Below are 25,251 nucleotides of genomic sequence, written 5' to 3' on the forward strand. Positions count from 1 at the left end.
GTGGGAAAGCAGACTAATGGAGCTGCAGAGGGGAAAAGGATGACTTCTCCCAAGGGCAGAACTTGTAGGCCATCTGGTTTGGCCTCTGACTTCTCAAATAAAGCCACTGGCCTCAGCAGAAAGAGAACATGACCTTGGCTGTTTGTTGGGGCCTGCAGAGATTAGTCTAGCACTCTGCTTCTCATTTTTGGTTTGAGAGATGAACCTGTTAGACTCCATCCCAGACAGAAAACATGACCTTTGTGACCATCTAACTATTTCTTAAAAAACCAGTTGACTTCATTTCAAACGTGTTCCCTGGATGTCGGTAGGGATGGGTCTGCGAGACCCTGGGCTCTAGGAGGAAGTGGGCCAGGGGGCTGCCCTGGCCTTGGCCAGCTGCTCATTTAAAGTCACACTAGTCCCTCAGATGTCCGCAGTTTCAAAAACTTTGCTCAGTTTCAATCAGGTACTAATTTTGAGAGTTTCACGGTTCCCTTGAACTATGACCTTCTTTTCCCTCAAATCAGTGCTTAATCAGTGCTTAAATTAGCATACGTTATTTCATTCGAGATTACTAAAATTAAATCTCCAAACAGTAGGCTGAGTTTGAGTGTGAGGTAAAAATGCAACATGTGGGAGCAACCCTTGTATCTTTACTATCTGTTAAGGTCCTTGCAATGAATACAACCAAAGCAAGTATTAGTTCTGTTGTTGAAAATATCTCACCATCTATTCCTGGGTGGGACAAACGTCCGAATGTTTTACGGACTCACGACGGGCACACTGGGATTCTGCCATTACGGAAGTTGAGCGCTTTACTATAGGCGTACCTGACTTACTTTTACTCTCGACACCACAAGCACGGTGCTCTGCTATTTTTTCAGAGAACTTTGTTTTACAGTCGGGCAGGTGGGTCTTTCTCCCCTTCTGCCCATTTCTTTTGAATTTACTCATGGTCCTTTTCACCCTGATGCCTGCAGACACACTTTGTGCACTTACAGAATAACTCATTGATAACAATGAAGACTTCCCAAAGCATCCAGGATTCGCACCCCTTCCCCTGAGTGTGGCCATTGGCCCAGGCTCTGGGGATCCAGTGTTACAGGGAGAGGGCTGTGGGAGTCAGTGACGTTAGAGCTTCCGTGCTCGGAGGGTGGCAAGGGCTCGGCTTTCACTGCACTTGAATAGATCTATGCTGCAGAGTGAGGGTAACACTTTCACGTTAAGGGATGTTTTATGCACACCTGATTCTAGGATCCCCAAACCAAATAAAGCACAGACTTTCTCTTCTGCCAGGCTCAGTATCCAGTCAGCCCAGGAGAGGATGCTGCACTAGAGGAGTTGTGCCTTCACCGACAGCCCGATTGGTCCCCTTCATGGGGACCTGATTTCCTGGAGCACCCAGCGTGAACTAGATGCGTCTGCATAACATTTCGAGCTGGTACTTCCTGGGGGAGGGGGTTCCTGTGCACTGCAGGATGTTAGCAGCATCCCTGGTCTCGTACACTACATGCCTAGAGCAGCCTGCTCCTCGTAACAACTACTCATCTGCAGCTGAGAACCATTTACAAGGAAGAAGAGAGGATGGGAGGAAGAGGATTTTCCTCCCAAGGCATCCTCTGTCTGTCCTATGAGAGGCTGGGGGCCTGTCCTTGTCACCTCTGGTGACTGCTTATAATAATCCTTCTCAAACTTTAAAGTGCATACAAATCCCCGGGTATCTTGTGAAAATGCAGATCCAGAGTCAGTGGTCTGGAGTGGCCTGAGGTGTACACCCAGCACCCTCAGGGAGCCTGTTAGAAGGGCAGGGACCACACTGAGGGTAGCAAAGGTGAGGCTGTGAAAGGAGCATGGGTATCAGTGATCTTTTTGTTGGGAAGTTAACAGAAAGTCAAGTGGATGAAAATGTTGCCTGCTATATCAACAAAGGACACTGCAGCCGTCAGCCATCAGCACCACCCCCGCCACTCCCGAATGTGAGTCAGAGGGAGCTCAGGATGGAGACAAGCAGGCTGCTCGCTGACAGGTCCTCAGCTTCTATAGCCACCCCCAGAGGAGACTCAGGATGGGAAGCACAGGATACTGGCCCTAGACAGCTAAGGTGCACAGCAAAGGAGTAATGTCAGTGAGCCCTGACGTTTGCTCTTCCCATACATAGAAAAGCACTACATTCCTTAACTGAGATATCTAGTTTTCTTTAGTAGTTATCTTTTGATGTTCCAGCTACCTGGTCTTTGTTGCAAAAAGTCCTATACATCCTGGCTCCTCCCTGCCTCTTGGGAGCGGTCCCTCAGAGCCATCTTACAGGCTGCCTTCCTGGGCTTAAGTCCTCAGAAATGTCCACCGAATAAAACTCTCAACTTTTAGGCTGTGCATTTTTGTAGTCGACAGTAACCAAAGAAAAAATACAACATGTTGGAAACGGGCTCTCACACAACGGAACAAGGGTTTAGTCCAGCCCTAGGAGCTGGGGCAGCTCTCTCTCTCCTCTGTCTCTGCTTTTGGTTCTTATCACCCCTGCCTCCTTGGCCCCACCTCACCTTGTCTACCCCTGGACCCACCAGTGCATGGCACGGATTCCCTGAGAACGGGTGTGTCAGGCAAGTAAATGAAGTAATGGCAGCTTCAGTGGGTCACCAGGTGGTGAGAGGTCCAGAGCACTGGGGCGGCCTCTTCGCCTGAACAAGATTGCTTTCCCCCACAGTGGAGTGAGGGAGGGCCTGGCTCTGACTCCAGGAGGTTGCCTCCCCTTCCTCCTCCCTCTGGCCCCACAGATAATAAGACAGAACTGCAGAAACAGTCTGAGCTCATGAAATGAAAGCAATCCTTTAGACCTGAGGTATAGGATTCCCTTCTCCAAGAAGACCCCACATGGGAAAACCCAGATTTAGGAAACTGGTAAATTAAAGATGACTATTTGCCCCACCGAAGTGATTTTCCCTCGCCAAAAGGATTTCCTGCAGAGCTATTTTAAACAATCAGCCTCCCTGGGTGCCTTTAAAATTACTCAATTTACCCAAGTTGTGTAGTTAAAATTTCAAACCCATCTGTCTCATCCCCGGGCCTCTCTAAGGCAGTGCGGGTCTGAGGAAGGTGGGTAGGTTGGCAATTTGGGGTTACCTTGTAAGAAGTCACCCTTGGAGGGCAGTGCACTGACCTTGGCTTCTGCCTGTGGGGCTCACTTCTTTCAGAGAACTGACTTCATGGTTAATGCAACTCGGACAGGTGCACAAATTTTGTGTGTAAATGCTGCCTCCTTAGGCTGAAAGAAAAAAAAAGGAAGAAATAAAAAGTGAGCAGAGGCACTAGAAGAGAGAAGGTTTACAGTTTATTTGGCTTCTGGTGGAAACCATGGGATAAGAGTCAGGAACCTATCTGGAGATGGTGTCCAGAGGGATTTTTAAAAAGAATTCAGGGAACTTTTGCTGAGTTGGGAGAAGATGGTTGGATAGACCAACTTTCTTTATTTTAAAAGGTGTTAGTGCCAAGGCTGATCTGAAATGGCATCAGAGACTGGCCAGTCTAAATTGTTGCAGTCACAGCCTCGTGCCTTCTTCCCATCCACAGGGATGTGATCTTTGGAAATACACACGCTAGCCACCCCTCCTCTTGAAGGCTGAGTTCTCCCTCCCAAACACGTTGCTGCAACTCAAGCAGCTCAGCGCTATATTTAGCACTGACCAAAATACCCACCTCCCAGACGCTACCCTCCAGCGCCCCTGAAAATTAGCCGTGTCTGCTGTATTTCTGTTCCAGCCCAACGCGAGTGTACACGATTCCTGAGGAGCTGGGTCCAGGAACTATCGTGGCCAATGTCACAGCTGAGGACCCTGATGATAAAGGTTTAACCACCTTCCTCTTCTACAGCATCACTACCATTAACAGCTATTTTCTGATCAATCAGTGTAAGTCATACAACACATACATATCCTTATGTGCATTCTCTTTTTTTAGTATTCTGGGGGACTTTTTTTAATTGACATATAGTCATTTACAATGTGTCACTTTCTGGTGTGCAGCATAATGTCCCCGTCTTGTGTGCATTCTTTAATTCGGCCATTAGGATTGTTTTACAAATACTTTCTCTGCCTTCTGGTCTGAGGCAAGCCTTTCTGTCAAGAGTATCATAAGTTACCAGCATGGGGGGAGGGTATAGTTTCAGTGGTAGAGCACACGCTTAGCATGCATGAGGTCCTGGGTTCAATCCCCAGTACCTCCATTTAAAAAGCAGTAATAATTAAATAAAAATAAACTTAATGACGCCCCTCCAAAAAAAAAAAAAACTAAAAAAAAAGTTACCAGGGTAATAGGTGTATTAAAAGCAGTTAGCTTAGGGGTTGGGGACACTGAACAGAGCCCTGTGTTGACAGCTGTATGGCCACTTCACCTTTGAGGCAGGTGGGCCTTTAAGGATGGATGAGTTTGCTGTCCTGAAGGTACCTTGAAGTCTCCTGAACAGAGGATCGAGAGCAGTGCTGCCCAAAAGAAAGAGAGTGGCAGCCACTTATGGAATGTTAAAGTCTCTACTGGCCACAAAAAGGAACAGGTGAAATTAATTTTAATAAGGCATTTTACTTAACCTGACACACCCAAAATTTTATTTTCACTTGGGATCGATATTTTAAAGTTCCTAATGAGATAGTTTACATTATTCATGTTTGTACCAAGTCTCTGAAGTTTGCTGCGTACCTGATACTTCACCACACGTCTCAATGTGGACTAACCACGTTCCCAGTGCTAAAGAGCGCCACACGGGGCTAGCGGCTACCCTACGGGACTGCGTCATCTAGGTCAATGCACCAGATTCCTGGGAGGTGTTTTCCCATCTAAGTATCTTGGTGCGGAGGAGAGTTTCTCCTTCCTCTAACAGACATCTTTTAGTACATACCAGGCACAATGCTGGGTGATCCACGTACACTCCATCCTAAGTACTCAGCACAGCAACCCAATGAACTATCATCAACCACATGTATAGATGGGGAAACTAAGGCTTAGAGAGAGACTCTGACAGGTTAAGGGACTTGTCTGAGGTCTCACAGCTCGTAGGGTGTGAAGCAGAGATACGGACCAAAGCTGCCCAACCCCAGAGCCTGCCCTCTTCACCACTCCTAGACGATGCCACCTGGTAAATCCCTGTCACACTACCAAAAAGGACTTCACTTGACACAGTGATTTTGTGGAGGCCAGCACTGGACAATCCCAGAAAGACAAGGTGTTGTTCATCCCACAGGCTTTAGGGCAAAGGTTACCTGTTCCCAGGAGAGGCAGGCAAACACAGTGAGTGTGCTCTACCTCTGAACCTCCTAGGGTGTCCTGTGTCATCGAGAACCTCACTTTGCTGATGGGGGCGGGATGGACAACCATGGTATAGACTTCTGTTCAATCCACTATTGCAAACTGAACTTTTAACAAATACAGTAGAGTTTTTTTTGTTTTGTTTTGTTTTGTTTTGTTTTTTTTAGTATATTTATTAAGACTCCTTGGTGGCAAGAAAGGCAAGCCAAATCAAGCAAGAGAAAAACAAGTAGGGGACACCTTGCCACAGGATACTGGGTATCTCCTGAGAAAGAGTGGAACAGTCAGGGCACAGGAAGGGCGGGAGGCAGCTCTGCTCCAGCCACCATGGAGCTAGAGTTCTGGCCTCTTACCTGTCGCTCCCTAGTAACCTGACTTGTAAGAAAACCCAAGCGGTCAGGCTGGAGTCAGCTGTCTATCAGTCTGTTTAACTTTGAGCAAGGATAGCTGCCAGGGGCCCAACCCTGAAGCACAGGATGGAAAATTCTAGAAGGATCAGGCCAGATACCCCAATCAATGTTCAAGACAGGAATTTACACAAGTTTTTTTAAAAAACATATTTCCATAGAAGATATTCTCTTTGTAAGCCAGTCCTCATATCAGAATGTTCTACCTTTGACTCCTTATTTCTCTCCAAAGAGCCATGTTCTGATCTTTGCATTCTTAGGGACTGGGACCATCCAAGTGGCATGCAGGCTAGACCGAGACGCAGGTAAATTAAGACAAAATCCTGCCATTTCTCTGGAGGTTCTGGTGAAGGACAGACCCTTCGGGGGTCAGGAGAACCGCAAGCAGATAACCTTCATTGTGGAAGACATTAATGACAACCCCGCCATGTGCACCAAATTCACCTTCAGGTATTCACCTCCTTTTTTTTTTTAATTTTTAAAATTTGAATTTTTTATTTTTAATTTTTTTACAACTTTAAAGGATACTTTCCACTTACAGTTATTACAAAATATTGGCTCTATTCCCTGTGTTGTACAATCCATCCGTGAGCCTATCTTAACACTCAACAGTTTGTGCCTCCCACTTTCCCACCCCTATTGTGCCCCGCTCCCCACTGGTAACCACTAGTTTGTTCTCTATATCCATGAATCTGCTTCTTTTATGTTATATTCACTACTTTGTTGTATTTTTTACATTCCACATATACGTGATGTCATCCAGTATTTGTCTTTCTCTGTCTGACTTGCTTCACTTAACATAATGCCCTCCAAGTCCATCCATGTTGCTGCCAATGACAGAATTTCATTCTTTTTTAGTAGCGTTGAGTAGTGTTCCATTGTAGCTGCTTTATCCATTCATCTCTTGATGGACACTTAGGTTGCTTCCATGACTTGGCAATTGTAAATAATGCTACTATGAACATTGGAGTGCATGTATATTTTTGAACTAGTGTTTTTGGTTTTGGGGGGGATATATACCCAGGAGTGGAATTGCTGGGTCATATGGTAATTCTAATTTTAGTGTTTTGAGACACCTCCATACTATTTTCCATAGTGGCTGCACCAATCAGGCATCTACCTCCCGAGACACGTGCAGGCACATCTTCTCTTTGGGGGATCTCGGCTCCTCTGGTGTAGTCTTGGGAAGGACTGAAGAATCATGAGCACTGGGGACATGACTCAATAAAATAAGTAGACTTGAACTGTCCCTTTAGGTAAGAGGTTTTCCCTCCTCCTTCTTTTTTTCTTCTCTTTCCTCCATTTTCTTTCTTCTTTGTGATCTCCCTTCTTCACTTTCTTACTTTGCTAAAAAAAATTTCTATTTTGCTCCCTTCTACAACACATTAACTTCTATTGGTGAAAAATACCCTGGGGACGTGTTAGACCCTCTCTGGACTATATCTTTTCTTTATTTATAGCCATCAGTGGCAAGACGGTGCTGTTGGCTAGCAGTTATAGATACTCGAAACAGGATTAGTTAACTAGGAGCTCCCAGAGAAACACACCACCAATAAGAAGAATAAATCAAACCAAGCATTTACTTAAAACAAAACAGAGCATCTAATCCACCTTATGCAATGTAATGGCCTATAAATAAAAGGCAATGGAAAGAGGGGAAAAGGCAAATACAAGTGGGATACAAGTTATTTTGGATATATTGACCAGTTCTTTGTCTTAAAATCTCTTCACTGTTACTTTAAAATAAAGTCCCTTGTGATTCTGGATTAATATGCTTTTTGGAAAACAGTAGTGTCTTTCCACTAACAATGTTGTCTAATGCCATAAGATGAGTCATTCCCCAGGTTGGCTTCAGCTTCATGGTTTCTTAATAGCTAGTCTCCAGTTTGTTGGGAGTCTGAAGGTGGCTCCCCGGGGGTCAGGGAGGGCACCTTTGCAGTGAGAGCACCTTGTATCTGGAGCAAGGCTGAACACCAGAGCTGCTCTCACTTTCAGATGTCCCTGTGGAGAGAGTCTCCTTCGGAGTTTATCTTTGACTGGTTTTGCAAGTTCACTTTTTAAGCTCTAGGTGACTTTTGACATAGACCCAATACATACTATAGCTGTGCAAAGGACAAAGGACCCTAGACAAAGACTGTCTAGGGTAAGCAACAGAAATACAAACACCTTTATTATGCTCTTCAGTGTCTCCTGTTTTCCCCATTGGCATGCCCTGCATAACGCCAAGAATCAAGTGGCCTTGAGTCTGATATCAAAACTGTTAAATCTTATTCTGGATATACCCTATTTGCCTTTTCAGATCCAGCCTCCAGCCTCCCCAAACCCTGCTCTATGGATATCAACTGTTCCTTTGCCCTGCAGCTTCTGGTTGGCTAGTGGGAAGCCCTGGAATCAGGGGGAGGGTGGAGTCAGGGTATTTATCCCCTGGCTCCCTCCTCATCAGCTGGATGAGTCCCTCCAACTCCTGGAGGTCTCAGTTCCTACCAGACAGCTCTCTGCACCCAGCACCCTCTGTCCCGGGTCCTGGTTTCAGGAAGAGCTCCCTCTCATGGCTCCTCCAGGCCTAGCAGTGGAAAGGGAGACTCACTCTTACTGGCCCTGAGATATTCTATCATTCCTTGACATTTCCACGTACCCTGTGTACACTTTATAACAGCCCCTTCCCAAACCCTCCTTGAATCATCCGAACTTGCCGTCAGCTTCCTGCTTAGATCTCTTTCAAATAAGTAATAGCCTTTACCATGTGATAAGTTCCTATCCCAACCCCAACCGCAGATGCTGTTTGATGGGTGGGAATGGTTGTCATTGATAATTAGCATTGTGACTTCCACATCACTTTCTGCATAAGTCAGACTCACCTCTGTTAAGAGAATCCTGGGCCCTGGCATGGAGTAGAGGTGATACAGAGTCACACTTCCACTTTTTTGAAAATCTAAACCTATACTAGTACTCTTGGATGGCTCCAGTGCATCTTGGGAAATTCTTCTCCTCATATCCTGCCCTTTAAGACCCTCCTGCTCTCCTTTGTTCTCTTGCCTGGAAAGGTAAGGAAAGAGGACTGGAGAGTAAGAACTCTGGGCATCAACAATTGGAGAGGACTGTGCTATCTCCAACCTTCCTTGTCAATTTTCTCCCCTTGGTGCATTTCTGTTAAGTGTATACTGCAGCTTCCTATGGCCCAGGGTCCCCTGATGTGTGAGATGACAGTTTGCAGACTGCATTCCATATTAGCTGGTAAAATCACATTTGAATATCCTAGACTGTCCAGGCAAGCCCATGCAGAGTCCTGCTCTTTATAATCTCCTCTCCAAATTAACCCTGAAGGTCAACACCAGCCAGGAACTGAACTAATTGTATTTATTACTGAAGGTAACTCTAAACAATGTTCCAGTCCCTCCTCCGGGCTTTTCCAGTGGAAATAAATTGTACTCTGAAAGCCAAGATGTGAGGAGGGGCAACAAAAGGGCTCTTCCCTCTGCAGTCCCGGAAGTGGAAGTCTCTACTCCCAAACCCCAGCCTCATTTGCACACTCCTGGGGTTGGGAAACCCTGACCTGCATCACCCACGATCCTTCCATCCTTAGCATCTTCTCGGTACCCACCATACCAGAGTGGAAGCACACGGGCAGGTCAAAACTAAACCAAGCAACAGAACCGGTCTCTGACAACCCTTGTCCCTGAATATTATTCCTTCTTCAGTACTCTTGGTAAGGTCCCTGCAGTAGAGTTTGGGAGAGCAGGCAGAAGAGGGTGGGAGGGCGCCAGCCTCCAGTGGATCTGAGGAGGCAGGTGGGTTTGTGCCTTGGTCCCTTGCTGCCCCATGGTTCTGAGCAAGCTCCTGGGCGGCCGGGAGATGGAAACAGCCCCTGTGGCTTTCCCAGGCTGGTGATGAATGAGCCCAGGGCATCAAAGGCACCATGACAGCTCTACTCTGGTTGTAAATTGTCAGGCTCTTGGCTGAAAGCGCTTTGCAAGCTGTTTGTGAGCCAGAGGCAGAGGAGGTCTGCAATTCAGAAGGCGGCTGGGCCGGTCACCTCTGTGTGGGGAGGGAACCGTGCTCAGATGGCTGGGAGTGAGGGCAGCCTGCTTTTGAGGCAGGGATTGATGAATGAGGGGGTGTGGTTTTTCCAAGTCTTGTATTTAGGGGAAAAATACCAAGTGGCAGGGGAGAGTGAAAAGAGGATGCCAGGCAGCCCTGAGCGGCCAAGGGTGGAGGCCTCTTTTGGAGGGCGTGAAAATCTGGCTTCAGGACCCTGGATTCTTTGGATGATGTAACCTCTTGGCTTCTGCAGACTTGTAATCAAGGCTCAGATCCCTGAACCCTTTGTGGGCCTGGAGAGTCACTGATGGAACCCAAAGTGAAATTCACTGTGACTCCTGGCACCGACAATAGAGACCAGTGCCTGGATGCAGTAGCTTTGTGGGATAGCTCTTGAAACCCCTCTGAATCAGTCTTTTTTCACCTGTAAACTGGGGACAAGAATACAAACCTCTTGGCAATGAGGGGATTATAGATAGAGTTTTTAAAGTGTTTAGTATGATACCACATAGAGCTGGTATTTAACAAAGAGTATCTATTCTAAGTACTTATGAGTAAAACCATGACATTGTGCAATCAAGACAGGAATGGAAATACTTGGACCCCTGTTTGGCGGAGATACAGAGGCAATTTTTGCCAGTGGAGGCATTGTGGAGATTCAGTTACTTGTTAGAAAGACTGCTTTCAGGGAACCAAACCCAGTCATCCTCAGCAGCCCAAGACCATCCTTGCGGTCAGACTTGGTTTGCTGAGCTCCGAGCCCATTTTAGCTGCCATTAAGAGCTGATGTGGGATGTGGAAGGGAGCATAATCTGACTGCAGAGAGAGGTGATAGACAGTACAGAGGATTAGAGGATTTAACACATGTTAGTCTTGATGCTCTGAGAACAAGACACCAAGACTGGATTAAATGCGCAAGGCTTTTATCAGTGGAAATGCCTGTGGGAGAAGATGGGGAGAGAGCTAGACCAGGCTGTGGGAGTCATCAGACCACAGCGCAACCTGACTTGAGTCAAGGAAGGAGGGAGGGTGAGTAGAGGGGAATGTGCTAGTTTGCTGTGCAGTTCATGAAAGGTTTGGCAAGGACACTGGGGAGTCCTGGAACCCAAGTCAGCTGTCACAGGACAGGAATGAGTCTGCTTAGTATCTCTGCCATGCCCAGTCATTGGCACACGACCTCACTGCAAGCACAGCAATGGATTTCAGAGCACAGCAACTAAGGTCTGTGGTCAGTTATGTTTCCAGGGCTGAAGGTCTTCCAGGCACATTCTTGTGGCCACCACAATATATTTTTGTAAGAAATTCTGCTCAAGGCAAAACACGATTGCGGTAGGTACCCACCTAATAATAAAGGAAGGGAGGAAGGAAGGAAGGAAGGAAGAAAGAAAGGAAGGAAGGACAGAAGGAACAGAAAGAAAAGAAAAGAGAAAAGAAACATCAGCCATACAAATTCCTCCCTGCCTGCACACATGACGTTTTGGAGTGTAATTTCGCCATTCCTCCCATCAAGAGATGGGTACCTCTTTCTACTCTTTGAATCTGGACTTTACCAAGTAAATTGTTTTGGTCATGGGAACAGTCACAAACAGCACAGCAGAGGCTTGAAAGATGTGTGTGCATTGGGACTTGCCCTCTGTGGCTACTTTTGGAAGCCTGAGATCGCCACGAGAAGAGCCCAGACTAGCTTCCTGGAAGATCTGAGACAACATGAGGCAGAGACCATCCACCTTCCCACCAGACACGTGGGTGAGGCCATCCTAGAATAGCTAGCCCCTGCCGAGCCACCAGAGACCAGAGAGCCAGACAAGCCGGACCAGAACCAAAAGAATGAATGGATAACCCTTGGTGTCAAGCTGGGCTTGATCAGACAGCTCCAAGTTTGGGGGAAGCTTTACTCATTTGCGTGCTGTTTGCCAAGCCCCTGGAGTGAACTGAGATTGAGACCCTCAAATTCGACCCTTAATAAACCTCTAATGAATGAATGATAGTCGGGGGTCAGGAGGCCCATCTATGACTTTGAAGCGGTGAGAACACAAGTGGAAGAATTCTCAGCCTGCAAAGCATGGGAGTGGAGAGGGGCAGGGATACAGGGATTTCCCCCAGCTAGATTCACCACTGCGGCATACAGGGGCAGCATTGTTAGTTCTCTTGTGCTGTCTTTGTGACTGTGCTTGTCTCATTAGCGACCCTTCATTCATTCAACAACTATTTATTGAGCATGCCAAGGACAAAAGCAGACACAGATCCCCACCTTGGTGGAGCTGACATTCTGGGGAAAAACAGGCGATAAACAGGATAAGCAAGTAAAGTCTATGGTTTATTGGAAAATGACAAGTGCTAAGCTTTAAAACTAAAGTGGGGAGGGGAAGGAATAGCTCAGTGCTAAAGTTGAGTGCTTAGCATGCATGACTACGTACATACATACATATATACGCCTAACCATCTCCCTCCTGAAAAAAAAAATTCTAAAGGAGGGAAAGGGAGAGGGAGCAATGGGTGGGGCATTGACATTTTAGAGGGGGCAGACAGGTAGCCTCCCGAGAAGGTGCCATTTGATTAGAAACTAATGAAAGTGGAAGATTAGTTGACCAAAAGTTTGTGGGTTCATTTCTGGGCTCTCTATTCTGTTCCATTGGTCTATATGTCTGTTTTGGTACCAGTACCATGCTGTCTTGATGACTGTAGCTCTATAGTATTGTCTGAAGTCTGGGAGAGTTATTCCTCCAGCCTCTTTCTTTGTCTTCAGTAATGCTTTGGCAATTCTAGGTCTTTGATGGTTCCATATAAATTTTTTTATGATTTGTTCTAGTTCTGTGAAATACGTCCTGGGTAATTTGATAGGGATTGTGGAGAAAGGGGAACCCTCCTACACTGCTGGTGGGAATGCAGTTTGGTGCAGCCACTATGGAAAACAGTGTGGAGATTCCTCAAAAGACTAGGAATAGACTTACCATATGACCCAGGAATCCCACTCCTGGGCTTGTATCCAGAAGGAAATCTACTTCAGGATGACACCTGCACCCCAATGTTCATAGCAGCACTATTTACAATAGCCAAAGCATGGAAACAGCCTAAATGTCCATCAACAGGTGACTGGATAAAGAAGATGTGGTATATTTATACAATGGAATACTACTCAGCCATAAAAACTGACAACATAATGCCATTTGCAGCAACATGGATGCTCCTGGAGAATGTTATTCTAAGTGAAGTAAGCCAGAAAGAGAAAGAAAAATACCATATGAGATCGCTCATATGTGGAATCTAAAAAACAAAAACAAAAACAAACAAACAAACAAACAAAAACAAAGCGTAAATACAGGACAGAAATAGACTTACAGACAGAGAATACAGACTTGTGGTTGCCAGGGGGGTGGAGGGTGGGAAGGGATAGACTGGGATTTCAAAATTGTAGAATAGATAAACAAGATTACACTGTATAGCACAGGGAAATATACACAAAATGTTATGATAACTCAGAGAGAAAAAAATGTGACAATGAGTGTGTATATGTCCATGAATGACTGAAAAATTGTGCTGAACACTGGAATTTGACACAACATTGTAAAATGATTATAAATCAATAAAAAATGTTAAAAAAAAAAAAAAAAAGAAACTAATGAAAGTGAAAGAACAAGCCCCATGGACACTGGGAAGAGCATAGCCCGGTAAGTGCAATGGCCCTGAGGCCAGAGCCTGGGGCATGTCCAGGAGCACCAGAGGCCAGAATGGCCAAAGGAGAGTGAACAAGAGGGGTTAGTGGGAGTTTTTTCCTCCAGGTAAGGAGTGGGGGTGGGGGCGGGCATACATCACAAAAGATAGGGCTTTGAGTGAAATGAGTCCTCTGGGATTCAGGAGCAGAGGAGTGACATGATCTGACACGATTTTAACAGGACTCTTCTGGCTGCTGTGTTAAGGAAGGCGGCAAGGGCAGATCGGGGACACAAGTGAGGCGGGCACTGCAGTAACCACGGACTTGCTTTCCATTGAAATGAAAGCTGGGGTGTCTAGCCTAGGGCCTGTGTTAGAAGGAACACTCAGTCACCATTTGTTGGGGAAAACATTGAATTGTGTCTTTTCGCCAGCATTATGGTGCCTGAGAGAGCAGCCAAGGGGACATTGCTTCTGGACCTGAACAAGTTCTGCTTTGATGAGGACAGCGAAGCACCAAACAACCAATTCAACTTCACCATGCCATCTGGAGTTGGGAGCCGCGGCAGATTTTTACAGGATCCAGCTGGCTCTGGGAAAATTATGGTCAGTTAATGGTCATTGCATCATCGAAAGGGCATTGGGGAAGCTGGGCTAACATGCATAGTGCTTTTGCTGCCCTGTAGAGAGACATTTCCAAGGTAACTCCCTCTCTGAGTGACTGTAAATGACAAACTTAATAGTGACTCTGTTTTCCCCATTTGCTCTTTATTTTACCCAAATTCCAGGAATTGTCGGTTATGCGTGGTTGTGCCTGGGGTGCTAAGGACTGGATTCTTTCTCGCATAGTTTGCACTCTGCGTGCCTGGTTAGCGAGCCTCTCCAGTCACATTAGAGCCCTCTGGGCTCCAGCACTTTTGTTTATTTGAGAGCACATTCCTGGCCCATAGAGGTGAGAGGTGAGAGAGAAGGGCCAGGGCCATGAGTGCATCTTGCTGAATTCCGCACCATAGACCCAGTGGAGGCCCAAAGGAGGATGAGAAAACAAGGAACATCTCCACTGGGACAAACACAGAATTAGAGGAAGGATGGACTTAGAAGGTGGTGGGTCTCAATGAGCTGTGTGAGACCTTTACCGACAGGGTTCCCACTGGAGGTGGTGGGGAAGGAGAGAGATAAAAGGGCAGGGGAAGGTGGGTGGGGGCTTGGAGGGGGGTGGTCATGATTGGGGGAGTCTTTGCATCAGAGATAAAGCCAAAGGGAGGAGACCAAGTAGCTCACCAAGCATCCTCTCATCTACCCCCTTCTGTACTTCCCATCCCCAAGAAAATTACACCAATTTTATTCATTGTGTCAATTAAAAAATTCTATTTTTTCCTGTTTAAGAAATTAATATATGTTCTGTTTAAGAAAATGTAAGAGACACAGAAAAGCATTAACTATTCAGTAATAACCACTATTAACCTTGTGATATATTTCCTTCTTCTTCCCTATGCATATATTTTATGGATAGCCTATACATCTATGCATACATATTTTAAATTACAGAAATATCCCTGCATATAGGATTCTATATTGTGCTTCTCTTTGGTTTGTCTGAAGTCTTGAGCCTCTGCTGGGCAATAGTGCTTGATGCTCGTCTTTAAACAGAGATTCTCTCTCCTGGTAAATTCTTCAGAATAAATTCGCTAGCAGTGAGCAAAGGTATGGACGTAACTTTTTAAAGCTCCTCATATGGGAAAAGTGCTTTCCAGAAAGGTTTTGCAACTTACATGTCCACTAACAGTATATGAAAATGTCTTTGTTGGTTCATCTGAAAAGATTGTTCAGTCTGTGTAATCTGATCTCTGTTTTCATCTAGTTGATTGGTGATCTAGATTATGAAAATCCAAGTAATCTAGCAGCCGGTAATAAATACACCGTGATAATCCAGGTGCAGGATGTTGCCCCTCCTTACTATAAAAGCAAGTATCACTTTAACTTATTTCATGAAGCATTCCTTGAGTAGCAGCGACAAACTGTGGTGTGGGCAGTTCTCAGTCTTGGGCTGGTTATGTATTTGTGTTCAAAAGGAGACTTCCAAAAACCCAAACAGTTGGGAATCAGCCTAGCCTCCTCCTGTCCTTCTCCAAGCACATTTAATCAGTCTCCAAATCCCTTCTTCTGTGTCACCTACTTAAATCTCAAGGATCTGCTGCCTTCTGCACCAACCCCCTGCTCCACCCTACCCTATCCCACTAGTACTGCCCAAATGCAGGACCTCCTCTTTCATAGCTGAATTAATAACACTAAGAGTCTTTCAGGGATCTTTCTGCCTGCCTTTAGTCTTGCCTGTTTCCAACGCAACCTCCACATTTCTGACAGTGATTTTTCAGGACATGCAAATGCTGTCATGTTACTCCCTTGCTTAAAGCCCTCCCCATAGCTGTCAAGTTCAAGTGCAAACTCTTTGGCCCCACATGAAGCAATAAAACAAGTCCCATGAATTTTTTGGCTTCCCAGTGCATATAAAGGTTATAGTTACGCTATCTGGTAGTCTGTTAAGTGTGCAACAGCATTATGTCTGAAAAAAAAGTACATTCCTTAATTAAAAAGTACTTCATTGTTAAAAAAAAAAGTTCACAGTCATCTGAATCTTCCACGAGTCATACTATTTTTGCAACAGTAACAGCAAAGATCATGGATCATAGATCACCATAACAATACAATAACAGCAAAAAAGTTTGAAATTTGCAAGAATTACCCAAATGTGACACTGAGACATGAAGTGAGCAAATGCTGTTGGAAAAGTGGTGCCGATAGACTTGCTCAACTAAGGGTTGCCACAGTCTTCAGTTTGTGAAAACGAGATATCTGCAATGCACAGTAAAGAGAAGTGAAATAGAACGAGGGATGCCTGTATTGTGATTTAATTGTTTTCCTATTTCCGTTTTTAGATAACATCTACATTTATATCCTAACAAGCCCAGAAAATGAGTTTCCTCTTGTCTTTAACAGCCCATCCTATGTATTTGCTGTGTCAGAATTAAGCCCAGGTATGTAACAGACAAGACGCAGACCAAAGCGCTCTTAACAGACCCCTTCATCTTGACGCACTTGGGCGGAGGGAAGCTCCCTGCCAGAGGCCCCCGTGGTGCTGTGCACAGCGACTCACAGCTGATTCCTGTTTATTGCATCTCTTACTTCTTTTTAAATTGTCCTCACCGCTGAGGAGCCCTTCAGGTGAAATCTAGATTTTGAAAACTGTTGATTAAACTGCATTTCTCTGAAGCCCCTGATTGCTTCCTTGTCTGGGTCTGATTCCGCTAATCCGCTCTTTTTGCTGCCTAAGTTTTCCCTTGGTCTCTGTTGTGATTTTTATCCAGCTCACTCTGAGAACTGAAATTTAAAAATAGAGAAAAGGTTTCCCATTTCTAAATTTATTTCATTTAAAAACAAAATAAAGGCGTTTTCTCTCTGTCTTTAGGATTCCCTGGAGGCCTCTTTTTCACCCTTTAGGACACGATGTCTGCAGGCTCCTTCTCCACATCCAGCTCACTTTCTCCCCGTCTCTGCCAGTTTGGAGGGGGTACCATTAATTCTAGCATAATCAGGCTTCACCACAGCCTTTGATTCTTTGATCAGGGGTACTTCTTTTCTTTTCTTTCTTTTTTGATGCCGTGAAAGTTTTTTTTTTTTTAATTGAAAAATAGTTGATTTACAGTGTTGTGTTGGTTTCAGGTGTACAGGATAGTGATTCAGTTATATACACATATTCTTTTTCATATTCTTTTCCATTGTAGGGTATTACAAGCTATTGAATATAGTTCCCTGTGCTATATAGTAGGTCCTTGTTGTTTATCTATTTTAGATATAGTAGTGTGTATATGTTAATCCCAAACTCTTAATTTATCCCTTCGATCATGGGTACTTCTATACTAAAACTCAAGCCAAACAAACCCCAAACTCTGCCTCTAAGATGATCTCTCCATTTCATTCTCTCTCTTTATAATGAGCTCCATTCTTGATATTATGGTTTAAACAACACACAAAAAGAGGGTCTGAAGAAAGTGCTTTTAATTCCTTACGCCGTATCCAAGTCAATAACAAATGCAAAAGGAATTATTTTTTTATGAATTCCCAGATCTCGCTACAATTATTAATCACCTACTTTGGGTCATGCACTTAGTGCCAGCCTACATAGTTGAATAAAAGATGGTTCTGCCCTTGAGTAGTATAATTTATGAGGAAGAAAGAACTTCTACAAAACAAGCAAGCCAGAACTCCAGCAGCCCCACCAACCAGATTTATAAAAGAAGCAAAATGGAATAGGAGTTAAAAATCAAAAATCAGAAATACTCTGTAATTATCTGCTGCCAAACCCTTAAAGATTGTGGATTTTTCGTTCTGTTTGTAAGAGCAATCCATCCTCATTACAGAAAATTTGAAAAATAAAACAGACTTTAGATAACACTGCTGCAAAAAAGGTGTATCTGTGAGGATGTTCTCTGCAATGTTATGATCAAAGAATAATTGGTGTGCTTAGAGTCTATATAAAGGCATGAACTGTCTTTTACACCTCACAGGACTGCCTGGATCATATGCCCAGTTACCTAGTGGGTGTCGTTAGCGTAATCTGAATTTAACAGAATTGAAGATGTAAAACATACGGCCTTTGAACAGCAGAGAGGCCTCCAAAATTCTTTCTGCCCATGGCACTTAGAATGTCTGCTCCTGGCTCCTCCCTTCCTCCTCTAAGGAGGACTAATCTCAGGTACTATTCTCAGGACTAATCTCAAGTACTTTATTTTTCCAGCTCGAACCCAGGTTGGACAGGTGCAAGCGTCAGATAAAGACTTCCCCCAGAGCAGCATCGTGTACTCCATCTCCACCGGAGGAGCCAGCCTGCGGTACCCAAACATATTTTGGATTAATCCCCAAACGGGAGAACTCCACCTGGTGACTAGAGCAGACTACGAAACAACCCCCATCTATATTCTCAGAATCCAGGCCACCAACGGCGAGGACAGCAGCTCAGTCTCTGTGAGTGGGGCTATTTGGTGCGTTTACACCAGCCCGACTGGTTGACTTTGGGTCTCTCTGGCACCTTCCAGGTGTGGCTGCAGTGTATGGAGTCTTAATAGGGCATGTCCTGCAAACGGGACAAGAAATGGCTAGTGGTGTCCCGGATGGCAAAATCGGACACACATAGCAGTGCCGGGAAATCAAGATTGACATCTGTAAGCCCACGTTTGTGGGTGACCAGGGGAGCACTGAGATGGATGACCCCTCTGGGGGATAAGCTCTGTCCTGTTGTCCTTTAAATCTCCCCTTGCTTTCACAGTGGGCTGTAGCTATCCATTCCCCCACCCCCACCATGTGGTTTTACCCCACCTGTTTCTACCCCACCTCCACCATGCCAGACAGGATACATCTTTAAAAGATGTGGCTTGACACCTCTGCCGCTGAGAGTCTGGTTGAATGCACTGCTGAGTCGGTAGGTCTGAATAGGACCTGAGAGTCTGCATTTCTAACACAGTTCCAAGTGGTACTGAGGCAGCTGGTTGACAGCCAGACTTTGAGGAGCCAGGGTTTCTCAGGGCTGTGCTGCCAGTGGTTCGCACTATTTGAGGGTAATATGATGGCTACAAAGAGGAAACTATTTCGTGGTCTTTCCCGTTAGTAAAAGGGAAAAAGCATAAGACAAAATGAACTCAGCTAGCGACAGGCAACCCTGTGTGACAGAGAGAATGACCATTTAGAGTCAGGAGGCAGAGTTCATTTCTCAATTTTGATCCCGATTTTCCAAGGGGTTCTAAGCAATGCTTATCTTTGTACCCTGATTTCTTTCTCACACACACGGAGAGTCACCTCATAACCCAGTGCCTGAATAGTCCAGTCCCTCTGATGACTTGCTTTGAATTAGTGGGACGATGTTTTTAATGATGTGTGGGGCTCGGCATTGCTAGCTGAGGAAAAGATGTGCTAAGTTGAAGATAATTGTCGTGTTTGTTAGGCTTGGTTTTTGAGAGGGATGAATGGAGTCCACTTTGGGAGCTAACTAGAGAGAACATTTCAATTTATTCCTGGGCTCAGAAATAGCTGAAATCCCCAAATTTCAAAGGTAAAGTGAATACGACTCAAAATTCATAAGCCTTTAAAAAGGGTGATGATCACATAAGTCCCTTTCAGGGCTGACATTCTATGATTCTGTGCTGGCAGGCATCCCAGTCCATATTCCAAGTCACCCGGCATAAAAGACAGCGATAAAAGAGAACAGGCTGGCCCCGGCTTGTGGCCAGTTAGCGCCACAGCTCAGTGCAGTGTTATGACACGGACAGCCCGGGCTACAGACGAGACCCCGGCTAAGCCAGGTCATCTCCTTCTCTCCCAGTGGTTTTCAACCCAGACTGCACGTTACAATCAGCTGGGGAACATAAAAAATGGACCTGGGTCCCATCCTCTAGGGTCCTGATTCATTTGGTCTGGAGCCAGGGTTGAGAGTCACTGCTCTATCTTCCAAAGGTAAAGACGGAACTTCCAATTCACGGGGGCAGCGAGCAAGGATGCACAGGGGTCACCATCAATCCATTACTGGAAAAAACAACTCAGCATCATCTGGAAGTTGAGCCCACGTGTCTAGGTGCATGTGTGTGGAGGTGTGTGTGAATGTATGCCTATATTATGTACACGTGCATACACACACACACACACACACACACACACACACACACACTACAGAAGTTAATAGCATAGGACTTGAAGTAGGACAGACCTGAATTTAAATTTCAGCTCTGCCACTCACCCACCGATTGGCCTTAGATTAATTACCTAATCTCCCTGAGCCTCTGCTTCCTCATCTGTACAATGGGAATAATCATATTGTCTCTCTTGGGTGAGGTTAAACCTCACTAGTCCACAAAAGCACACAGCCCGGTGCCTGGCACACAGTAAGGGCTCAAGGATAAGTTCTCAGTAAGGCCACTTTCTTGCTGTTCTAGGTTACTGTGAACATCCTTGAAGAAAATGATGAAAAGCCAATTTGTACGCCCAACTCTTATTTCCTGGCTGTTCCAGTGGATCTGAAAGTTGGCACGAATATTCAAAACTTCAAGCTGACGTGTACTGACCTTGATTCCAGCCCCAGGTCTTTTCGTTACTCCATTGGCCCAGGTATGGCATTGATGTCCAGTGTCCTGGACCCCTTCTGCAGGCCCTTGGTGTTGGAGGCCCTCGCAGCTGTTTAGGGAGAAGGGTGTGGGTCCATGCTCACAGACTCATCGGGCCCAGCGCATCAGGGTGGGGTATTTTGAATGAGGAAAGCAGGGATGAGAAGTCCTTGACCTCCCAGTCCTCCTGTTGGCTTCCCCTTCTCACCTAACTCTTCCCAGACTCCCATAAATGGCTGCCCAAAGGCCCAGGGGAGGGTGAGTCCCATTGACGGTGCCCCACCACCACCACAAATTCCCAGGCTGTCATAGGATCCATGAATCAGATTCGTGTAGTTAAAACATTTTTAGTCCAACTCCTCCACCACCTCTTTTCCCGCAAGCTTGTAGTGGGGGCAGGGGATTCCAGTCCTCTCTCTAGATAATAATAGATTAAATAGATTAAATTCATTTTGAAACGTGTCCTCAGGAATTCTCTTCTGCTCCATTCATTTTCTCTCTTTAAAAATATATCATTGTGGGGGAAAAAAGAGCACCCCTCAATGGAAATGAGACCAAAATAGCTCATGTAATGAAGTGCCGGGGCCAGAGATTTAAACCCAAACAAGCAGAGCAATTTCATGTGAAAGAGTAAAAATCCGGCTTGGCCGCCTGCTGAGCCCTGGCAGAGCAGGAACTTGAGCAGCAGGGAGCCTCTTGAGCTGCCTGTGTCACAAAACCCCGGGGCAGAGCCTGCCTGGAGAATGCCGTTGCCAGAGATGGAAATAATCCATACTGAGGACCCTCAGGCCTTTATGGGGCACTTCATTGCTAAGGGAGTAAAAATTGCATCATCCCCTGCTCCATTTACTGATTTTCAGTCGGTAATGAGTCTGGAGCCACTGGAGGAATGAGCAAGGGATGCTTGAGGGGAGGGGCAGCCTCTCTGCTCCAGGCCCCCTAAGCAGCGTGCTTTCAGCCCCAGCGATGATGGGGGAGGCGCATACAAGGACTGCAGTCCCTGCCCAGCCAGGACACACCTTCCTCTTGGGGACTCCAGGGACATCCTTCACCAGTGGGACCAGCCAGTTTCCAAGAAAGACATGGAGTGATCTCGGCCCATGGCTAGGGACGTGATCCATTCTTCCCTCTTGATGCCCACTGATTGGCCTGAGCGTGAGTTACACACTTTTACCGAATTAATGCTGATGGTGAGAGTGGGCGGCCCCAGGATTCCTACATCGCCCTGCCTGATGCTCAGCAGGATGGCGGCCGTGCTCCCAGGACAGGTGTGCTGCTGCCCTTCTCTACTCATTTTTGTTGCAGCCACACTGGTTGTAAGGAAGTCTCTTTTTACTAAGGAAATCTCTGGCACAGCCAAGGCCCATATCCTATTAGTGCCCCAGACCTGGTACAGCAGAAACCATCTACATCTGAGGTGTGGATGTTTAAGGAAAAGACTGAATGTGATTTTCTCCTAAACCTTTGTTGCTTATACTCTTTTCTTTGTTTTCCCCAAATCCTTGTATCACATCTCATATAGGCAACATCAACAGTCATTTCACCTTCTCTCCCAACGCTGGGTCCAACGTGACAAGCCTGCTCCTCGCAACTCGCTTTGACCATGCTAGTGGGCGTGATAAGATCTGGAACTACAAACTACTTGTCTACATAACTGATGACAACTTGCTGTCCAGCAGGAAGAGAGCTGGGGCTCTTGTGCAAACAGGGACAGTGACACTGAGTATTAGTGTTGTGCCTCACCCAACCACGATCATCACTACAACCCCCAGGGTAAGGGTGTTGGGATCTGGACTCCCTAGAAACACCCCTTGTGATTTATACTGATGGAGCCCCTTGACCTGGGAGAAATGTGGGATGGACTGAAGAGTTGAGGTGTTAGAATGTTGCCAGGAATGCCAACCATGGGCTGGATTGGAGTAGTCACTGGGTGCTAAAAAAAGATCTGGGTGAGACCTTGGGTTTATAGAAACATTCACTTTTTCTATTCTGGTAAGGAAGGATATGTGTCTATACTTGGGCTTATGGTAGATGAGGTATGGACCAGCCATGGTGCTGTGGCACAGGAGCCGGTCTTCATGGACATGTTGCCCCCTTCACAACCCCTTCTCTGCTTGCTCTTCAGAGCCACTGCAAGTCCACATCTGTGAGAGCCGGAAGAGGCTCTTCTCCACTTTTGAAGAGTCACTAGATGCCAATCTGTACCCTACTCCCCAACTCCACTCCAAACAAAGTCATTCATTCAATCTATAAGTATTGATTTAATACCTATAATTTGCCAAGTGCTTTGGTGAATAAGCCAAAAATGATCCCTGCTGTCATGGAGCTTAGAGCAGAGGCCATTGTTCTCAAAGTGTGGTCTCCAGACCCACAGAATCAGCATGACCTGGACATCTTCAGAAAGCAAAATCTTGAGCTCCCACCTCCCCGCTGCCCAACCACCAAACATGAAAGTTATACTTCATCCAACCATGATCATCACTACGACCTCCGGGAAGGATGTTGAAACCTGGAATCCCCACCACAACCCCAGACCTACTGAATCAGAAACTCTAGGGGCGGGAAGCAGGCAGCAATCTGTGTTTTTAATAAGCCTTCCAGGGGATTCTGATGTGTGCTTCAGTTTGAGAGCTTCCAATCTAGAGGGGGAGACAGATGACAAACAGGTGTGCAAGTGGATAAAATGACACCAGGTTGTCATAAACAGTAGGAGAAAATAAGCAGGTACCATAAAAGAATCAGTGTGATGAAGATGGAGGGTCTTGGAATCTGACAAGAGGATTATCACCCCCTGCTCCTTGGATGAACTAGCTGACTCTTTTGTCCCCTTTCTTCCTGCACCTAGTAGAATTTTGCCCTTGGTCAGCAGTCCCACACTTGTAGTATGCCAGAGTAATCAGACCCTCAGACAGCTACCAATGACAGGTGGTCAAATTCTGCTTCTCAGAGTCTTACCAAAAGCTGGTTAATGTTCCTCTCCTGTGGGCTTGAGTCCAGATTACCCCAATAAGTGGAGGCATTAGGTAATCTGAGGGCTTTCAGTTGTGGTAGGAGCAGGTAGGTACCCTGAATAAGGAATTGCCAACTTTCTGGCACTTCCAACATGACCCAGTTGTGACATCACTAATCCAGAAATCTCCATAACCTGTTCGTTATCTGTTTCCCTCTCCAGGAAGCAAATGCTGACCTTGAGGTCTCACTGTGATAACAGCCCACTCAACTAGCCCTATAGCTTGTAGTGAGTGAACACTGAAAAGCCTACAAAGTGTTAAAAAACAACAACTTTTGTGTCTCATGTCTTCCCAGTGGGAGACAATGGCTATATTAGTCCCAGGGTTATACTATGATTTGGCAGGAAAAAAAAAGCCAATGGAATTTTCAGCTTTGGGGAAGGGGAAGAAAGACAGAAAATGAAATTAGGCCTAGAGTTGCTTCTCAGTTCCCTACATTTTCTGGGTTTTGAACTAATGGATGTCAGGCCAGACTATAAACAAGGTGATGGGCTGAAGTAGCAAGAATGATGAGCACACAGATATCGGATGCAGAGAGCAAGAACAAAGAGAAGAACAAACACTCGACGTGGGGGGATGCTGATGTCAAACACTCCCAGCCTCTGCTCACCCTCCCCCTTCTCTGTCATTCAAGCCCAGGATCACCTACCGGATCCTGAGGAAGAACGTGTATTCTCCATCGGCGTGGTATGTGCCTTTTGTCATCACGTTGGGCTCCATATTGCTTCTGGGTCTCCTGGTGTCCCTGATGGTCCTGTTGGCCAAAGCCATCCACAGACACTGTCCCTGTAAGACTGAGAAACACAAGAAACCTCTGTAAGTTGCCCCTCCACTGCTTCCTTTACCAGGACACTATTTCTGGTGATGTCAGGAGAAGGAGAGGTAGACAGATAGGATTTCTCTACAGGGTACAGAGGGTGCCTGGAATGAAGGAAGGAAACGGAGTGATGGGGAAGGCATCCTGGTGTACCCTCTTCATCACCTGCTGAGCCAGGAAGCTGTTCCTTTGGTTTTTCTCTGGCTCCTGCCCTGTCCTTGATATGATCTCAGTGAAACTGAGGCTTCCACCTCTTGGTGACCTTGTCCTGGATAAAAGCTTCAGAAACAAGCCCAGTCATGAGTAGCAATAGAAAATGCTGTGCTGTTATTTGTGGACTATTTAAAGGATGGGATGGAATTAGAGGAAGCACAAAAAACTAATAAGGGAATTAAGCTTTTGGCTGCAGTGACTCAACTGGGCTTTTGTGTGACCATGTAATCATTGTTCTTTTGTGCGTGGCCCTGATCTCTCCCTCTCAAGGGCTGTAAAGCAGGCCTGCTTCCCCATCACCTCTCCTCACCTGCTCACTAATATGCCTCTTACCGGGACACTCTGCCGAGTGTTTCTTCCTGGCTAAAGTGAGGACTAGTGTGAAGTGAAGAAAGCACTGAATTGTTACAAGCTTCCCCAGAGCCAGTTTCTTGAGTCTCAGGAGCTCTTACAATGAGAACATGATGGTCCTGAGCCTGGGCTTTGGAGGCAGACAAGGCTGGGGTCCACATCTTGGCTCTATCATCTTCTGGGTGTGCGGCTTTGGGCAAGTAACAACCTCTGTGAATCTCAATTCCTTTATTTGAAAACCGAATAATTAAATAAGCAAATGCAAAGGAAGCAGTTAGCACCGTTCCTGACATAAAGTAGATGCTTAATACACTATTTTTTAAAAAATTTTGTTGCAT

The 25,251-nt window shown here is 45.8% G+C and overlaps 1 protein-coding gene across 1 annotated transcript in view; it reads left to right on the forward strand.

Annotated features, from left to right (window-relative positions):
* Window positions 1–25,251, forward strand: part of CDHR3 (cadherin related family member 3) — a 63,235-nt gene that overhangs the window by 30,977 nt on the left and 7,007 nt on the right. Inside the window, exons 7-15 of the mRNA XM_074366619.1 lie at window positions 3,739–3,887; window positions 5,945–6,134; window positions 13,808–13,979; window positions 15,235–15,337; window positions 16,310–16,408; window positions 18,169–18,395; window positions 20,354–20,525; window positions 22,044–22,294; window positions 24,167–24,348. Of these exons, the coding sequence (XP_074222720.1) occupies window positions 3,739–3,887; window positions 5,945–6,134; window positions 13,808–13,979; window positions 15,235–15,337; window positions 16,310–16,408; window positions 18,169–18,395; window positions 20,354–20,525; window positions 22,044–22,294; window positions 24,167–24,348 (1,545 nt within the window). The remainder of the gene's footprint in view (window positions 1–3,738; window positions 3,888–5,944; window positions 6,135–13,807; window positions 13,980–15,234; window positions 15,338–16,309; window positions 16,409–18,168; window positions 18,396–20,353; window positions 20,526–22,043; window positions 22,295–24,166; window positions 24,349–25,251) is intronic.

Source organism: Camelus bactrianus, chromosome 7 (genome assembly GCF_048773025.1).
Source record: "Camelus bactrianus isolate YW-2024 breed Bactrian camel chromosome 7, ASM4877302v1, whole genome shotgun sequence".
Taxonomy (NCBI): Eukaryota; Metazoa; Chordata; class Mammalia; order Artiodactyla; family Camelidae; genus Camelus; species Camelus bactrianus.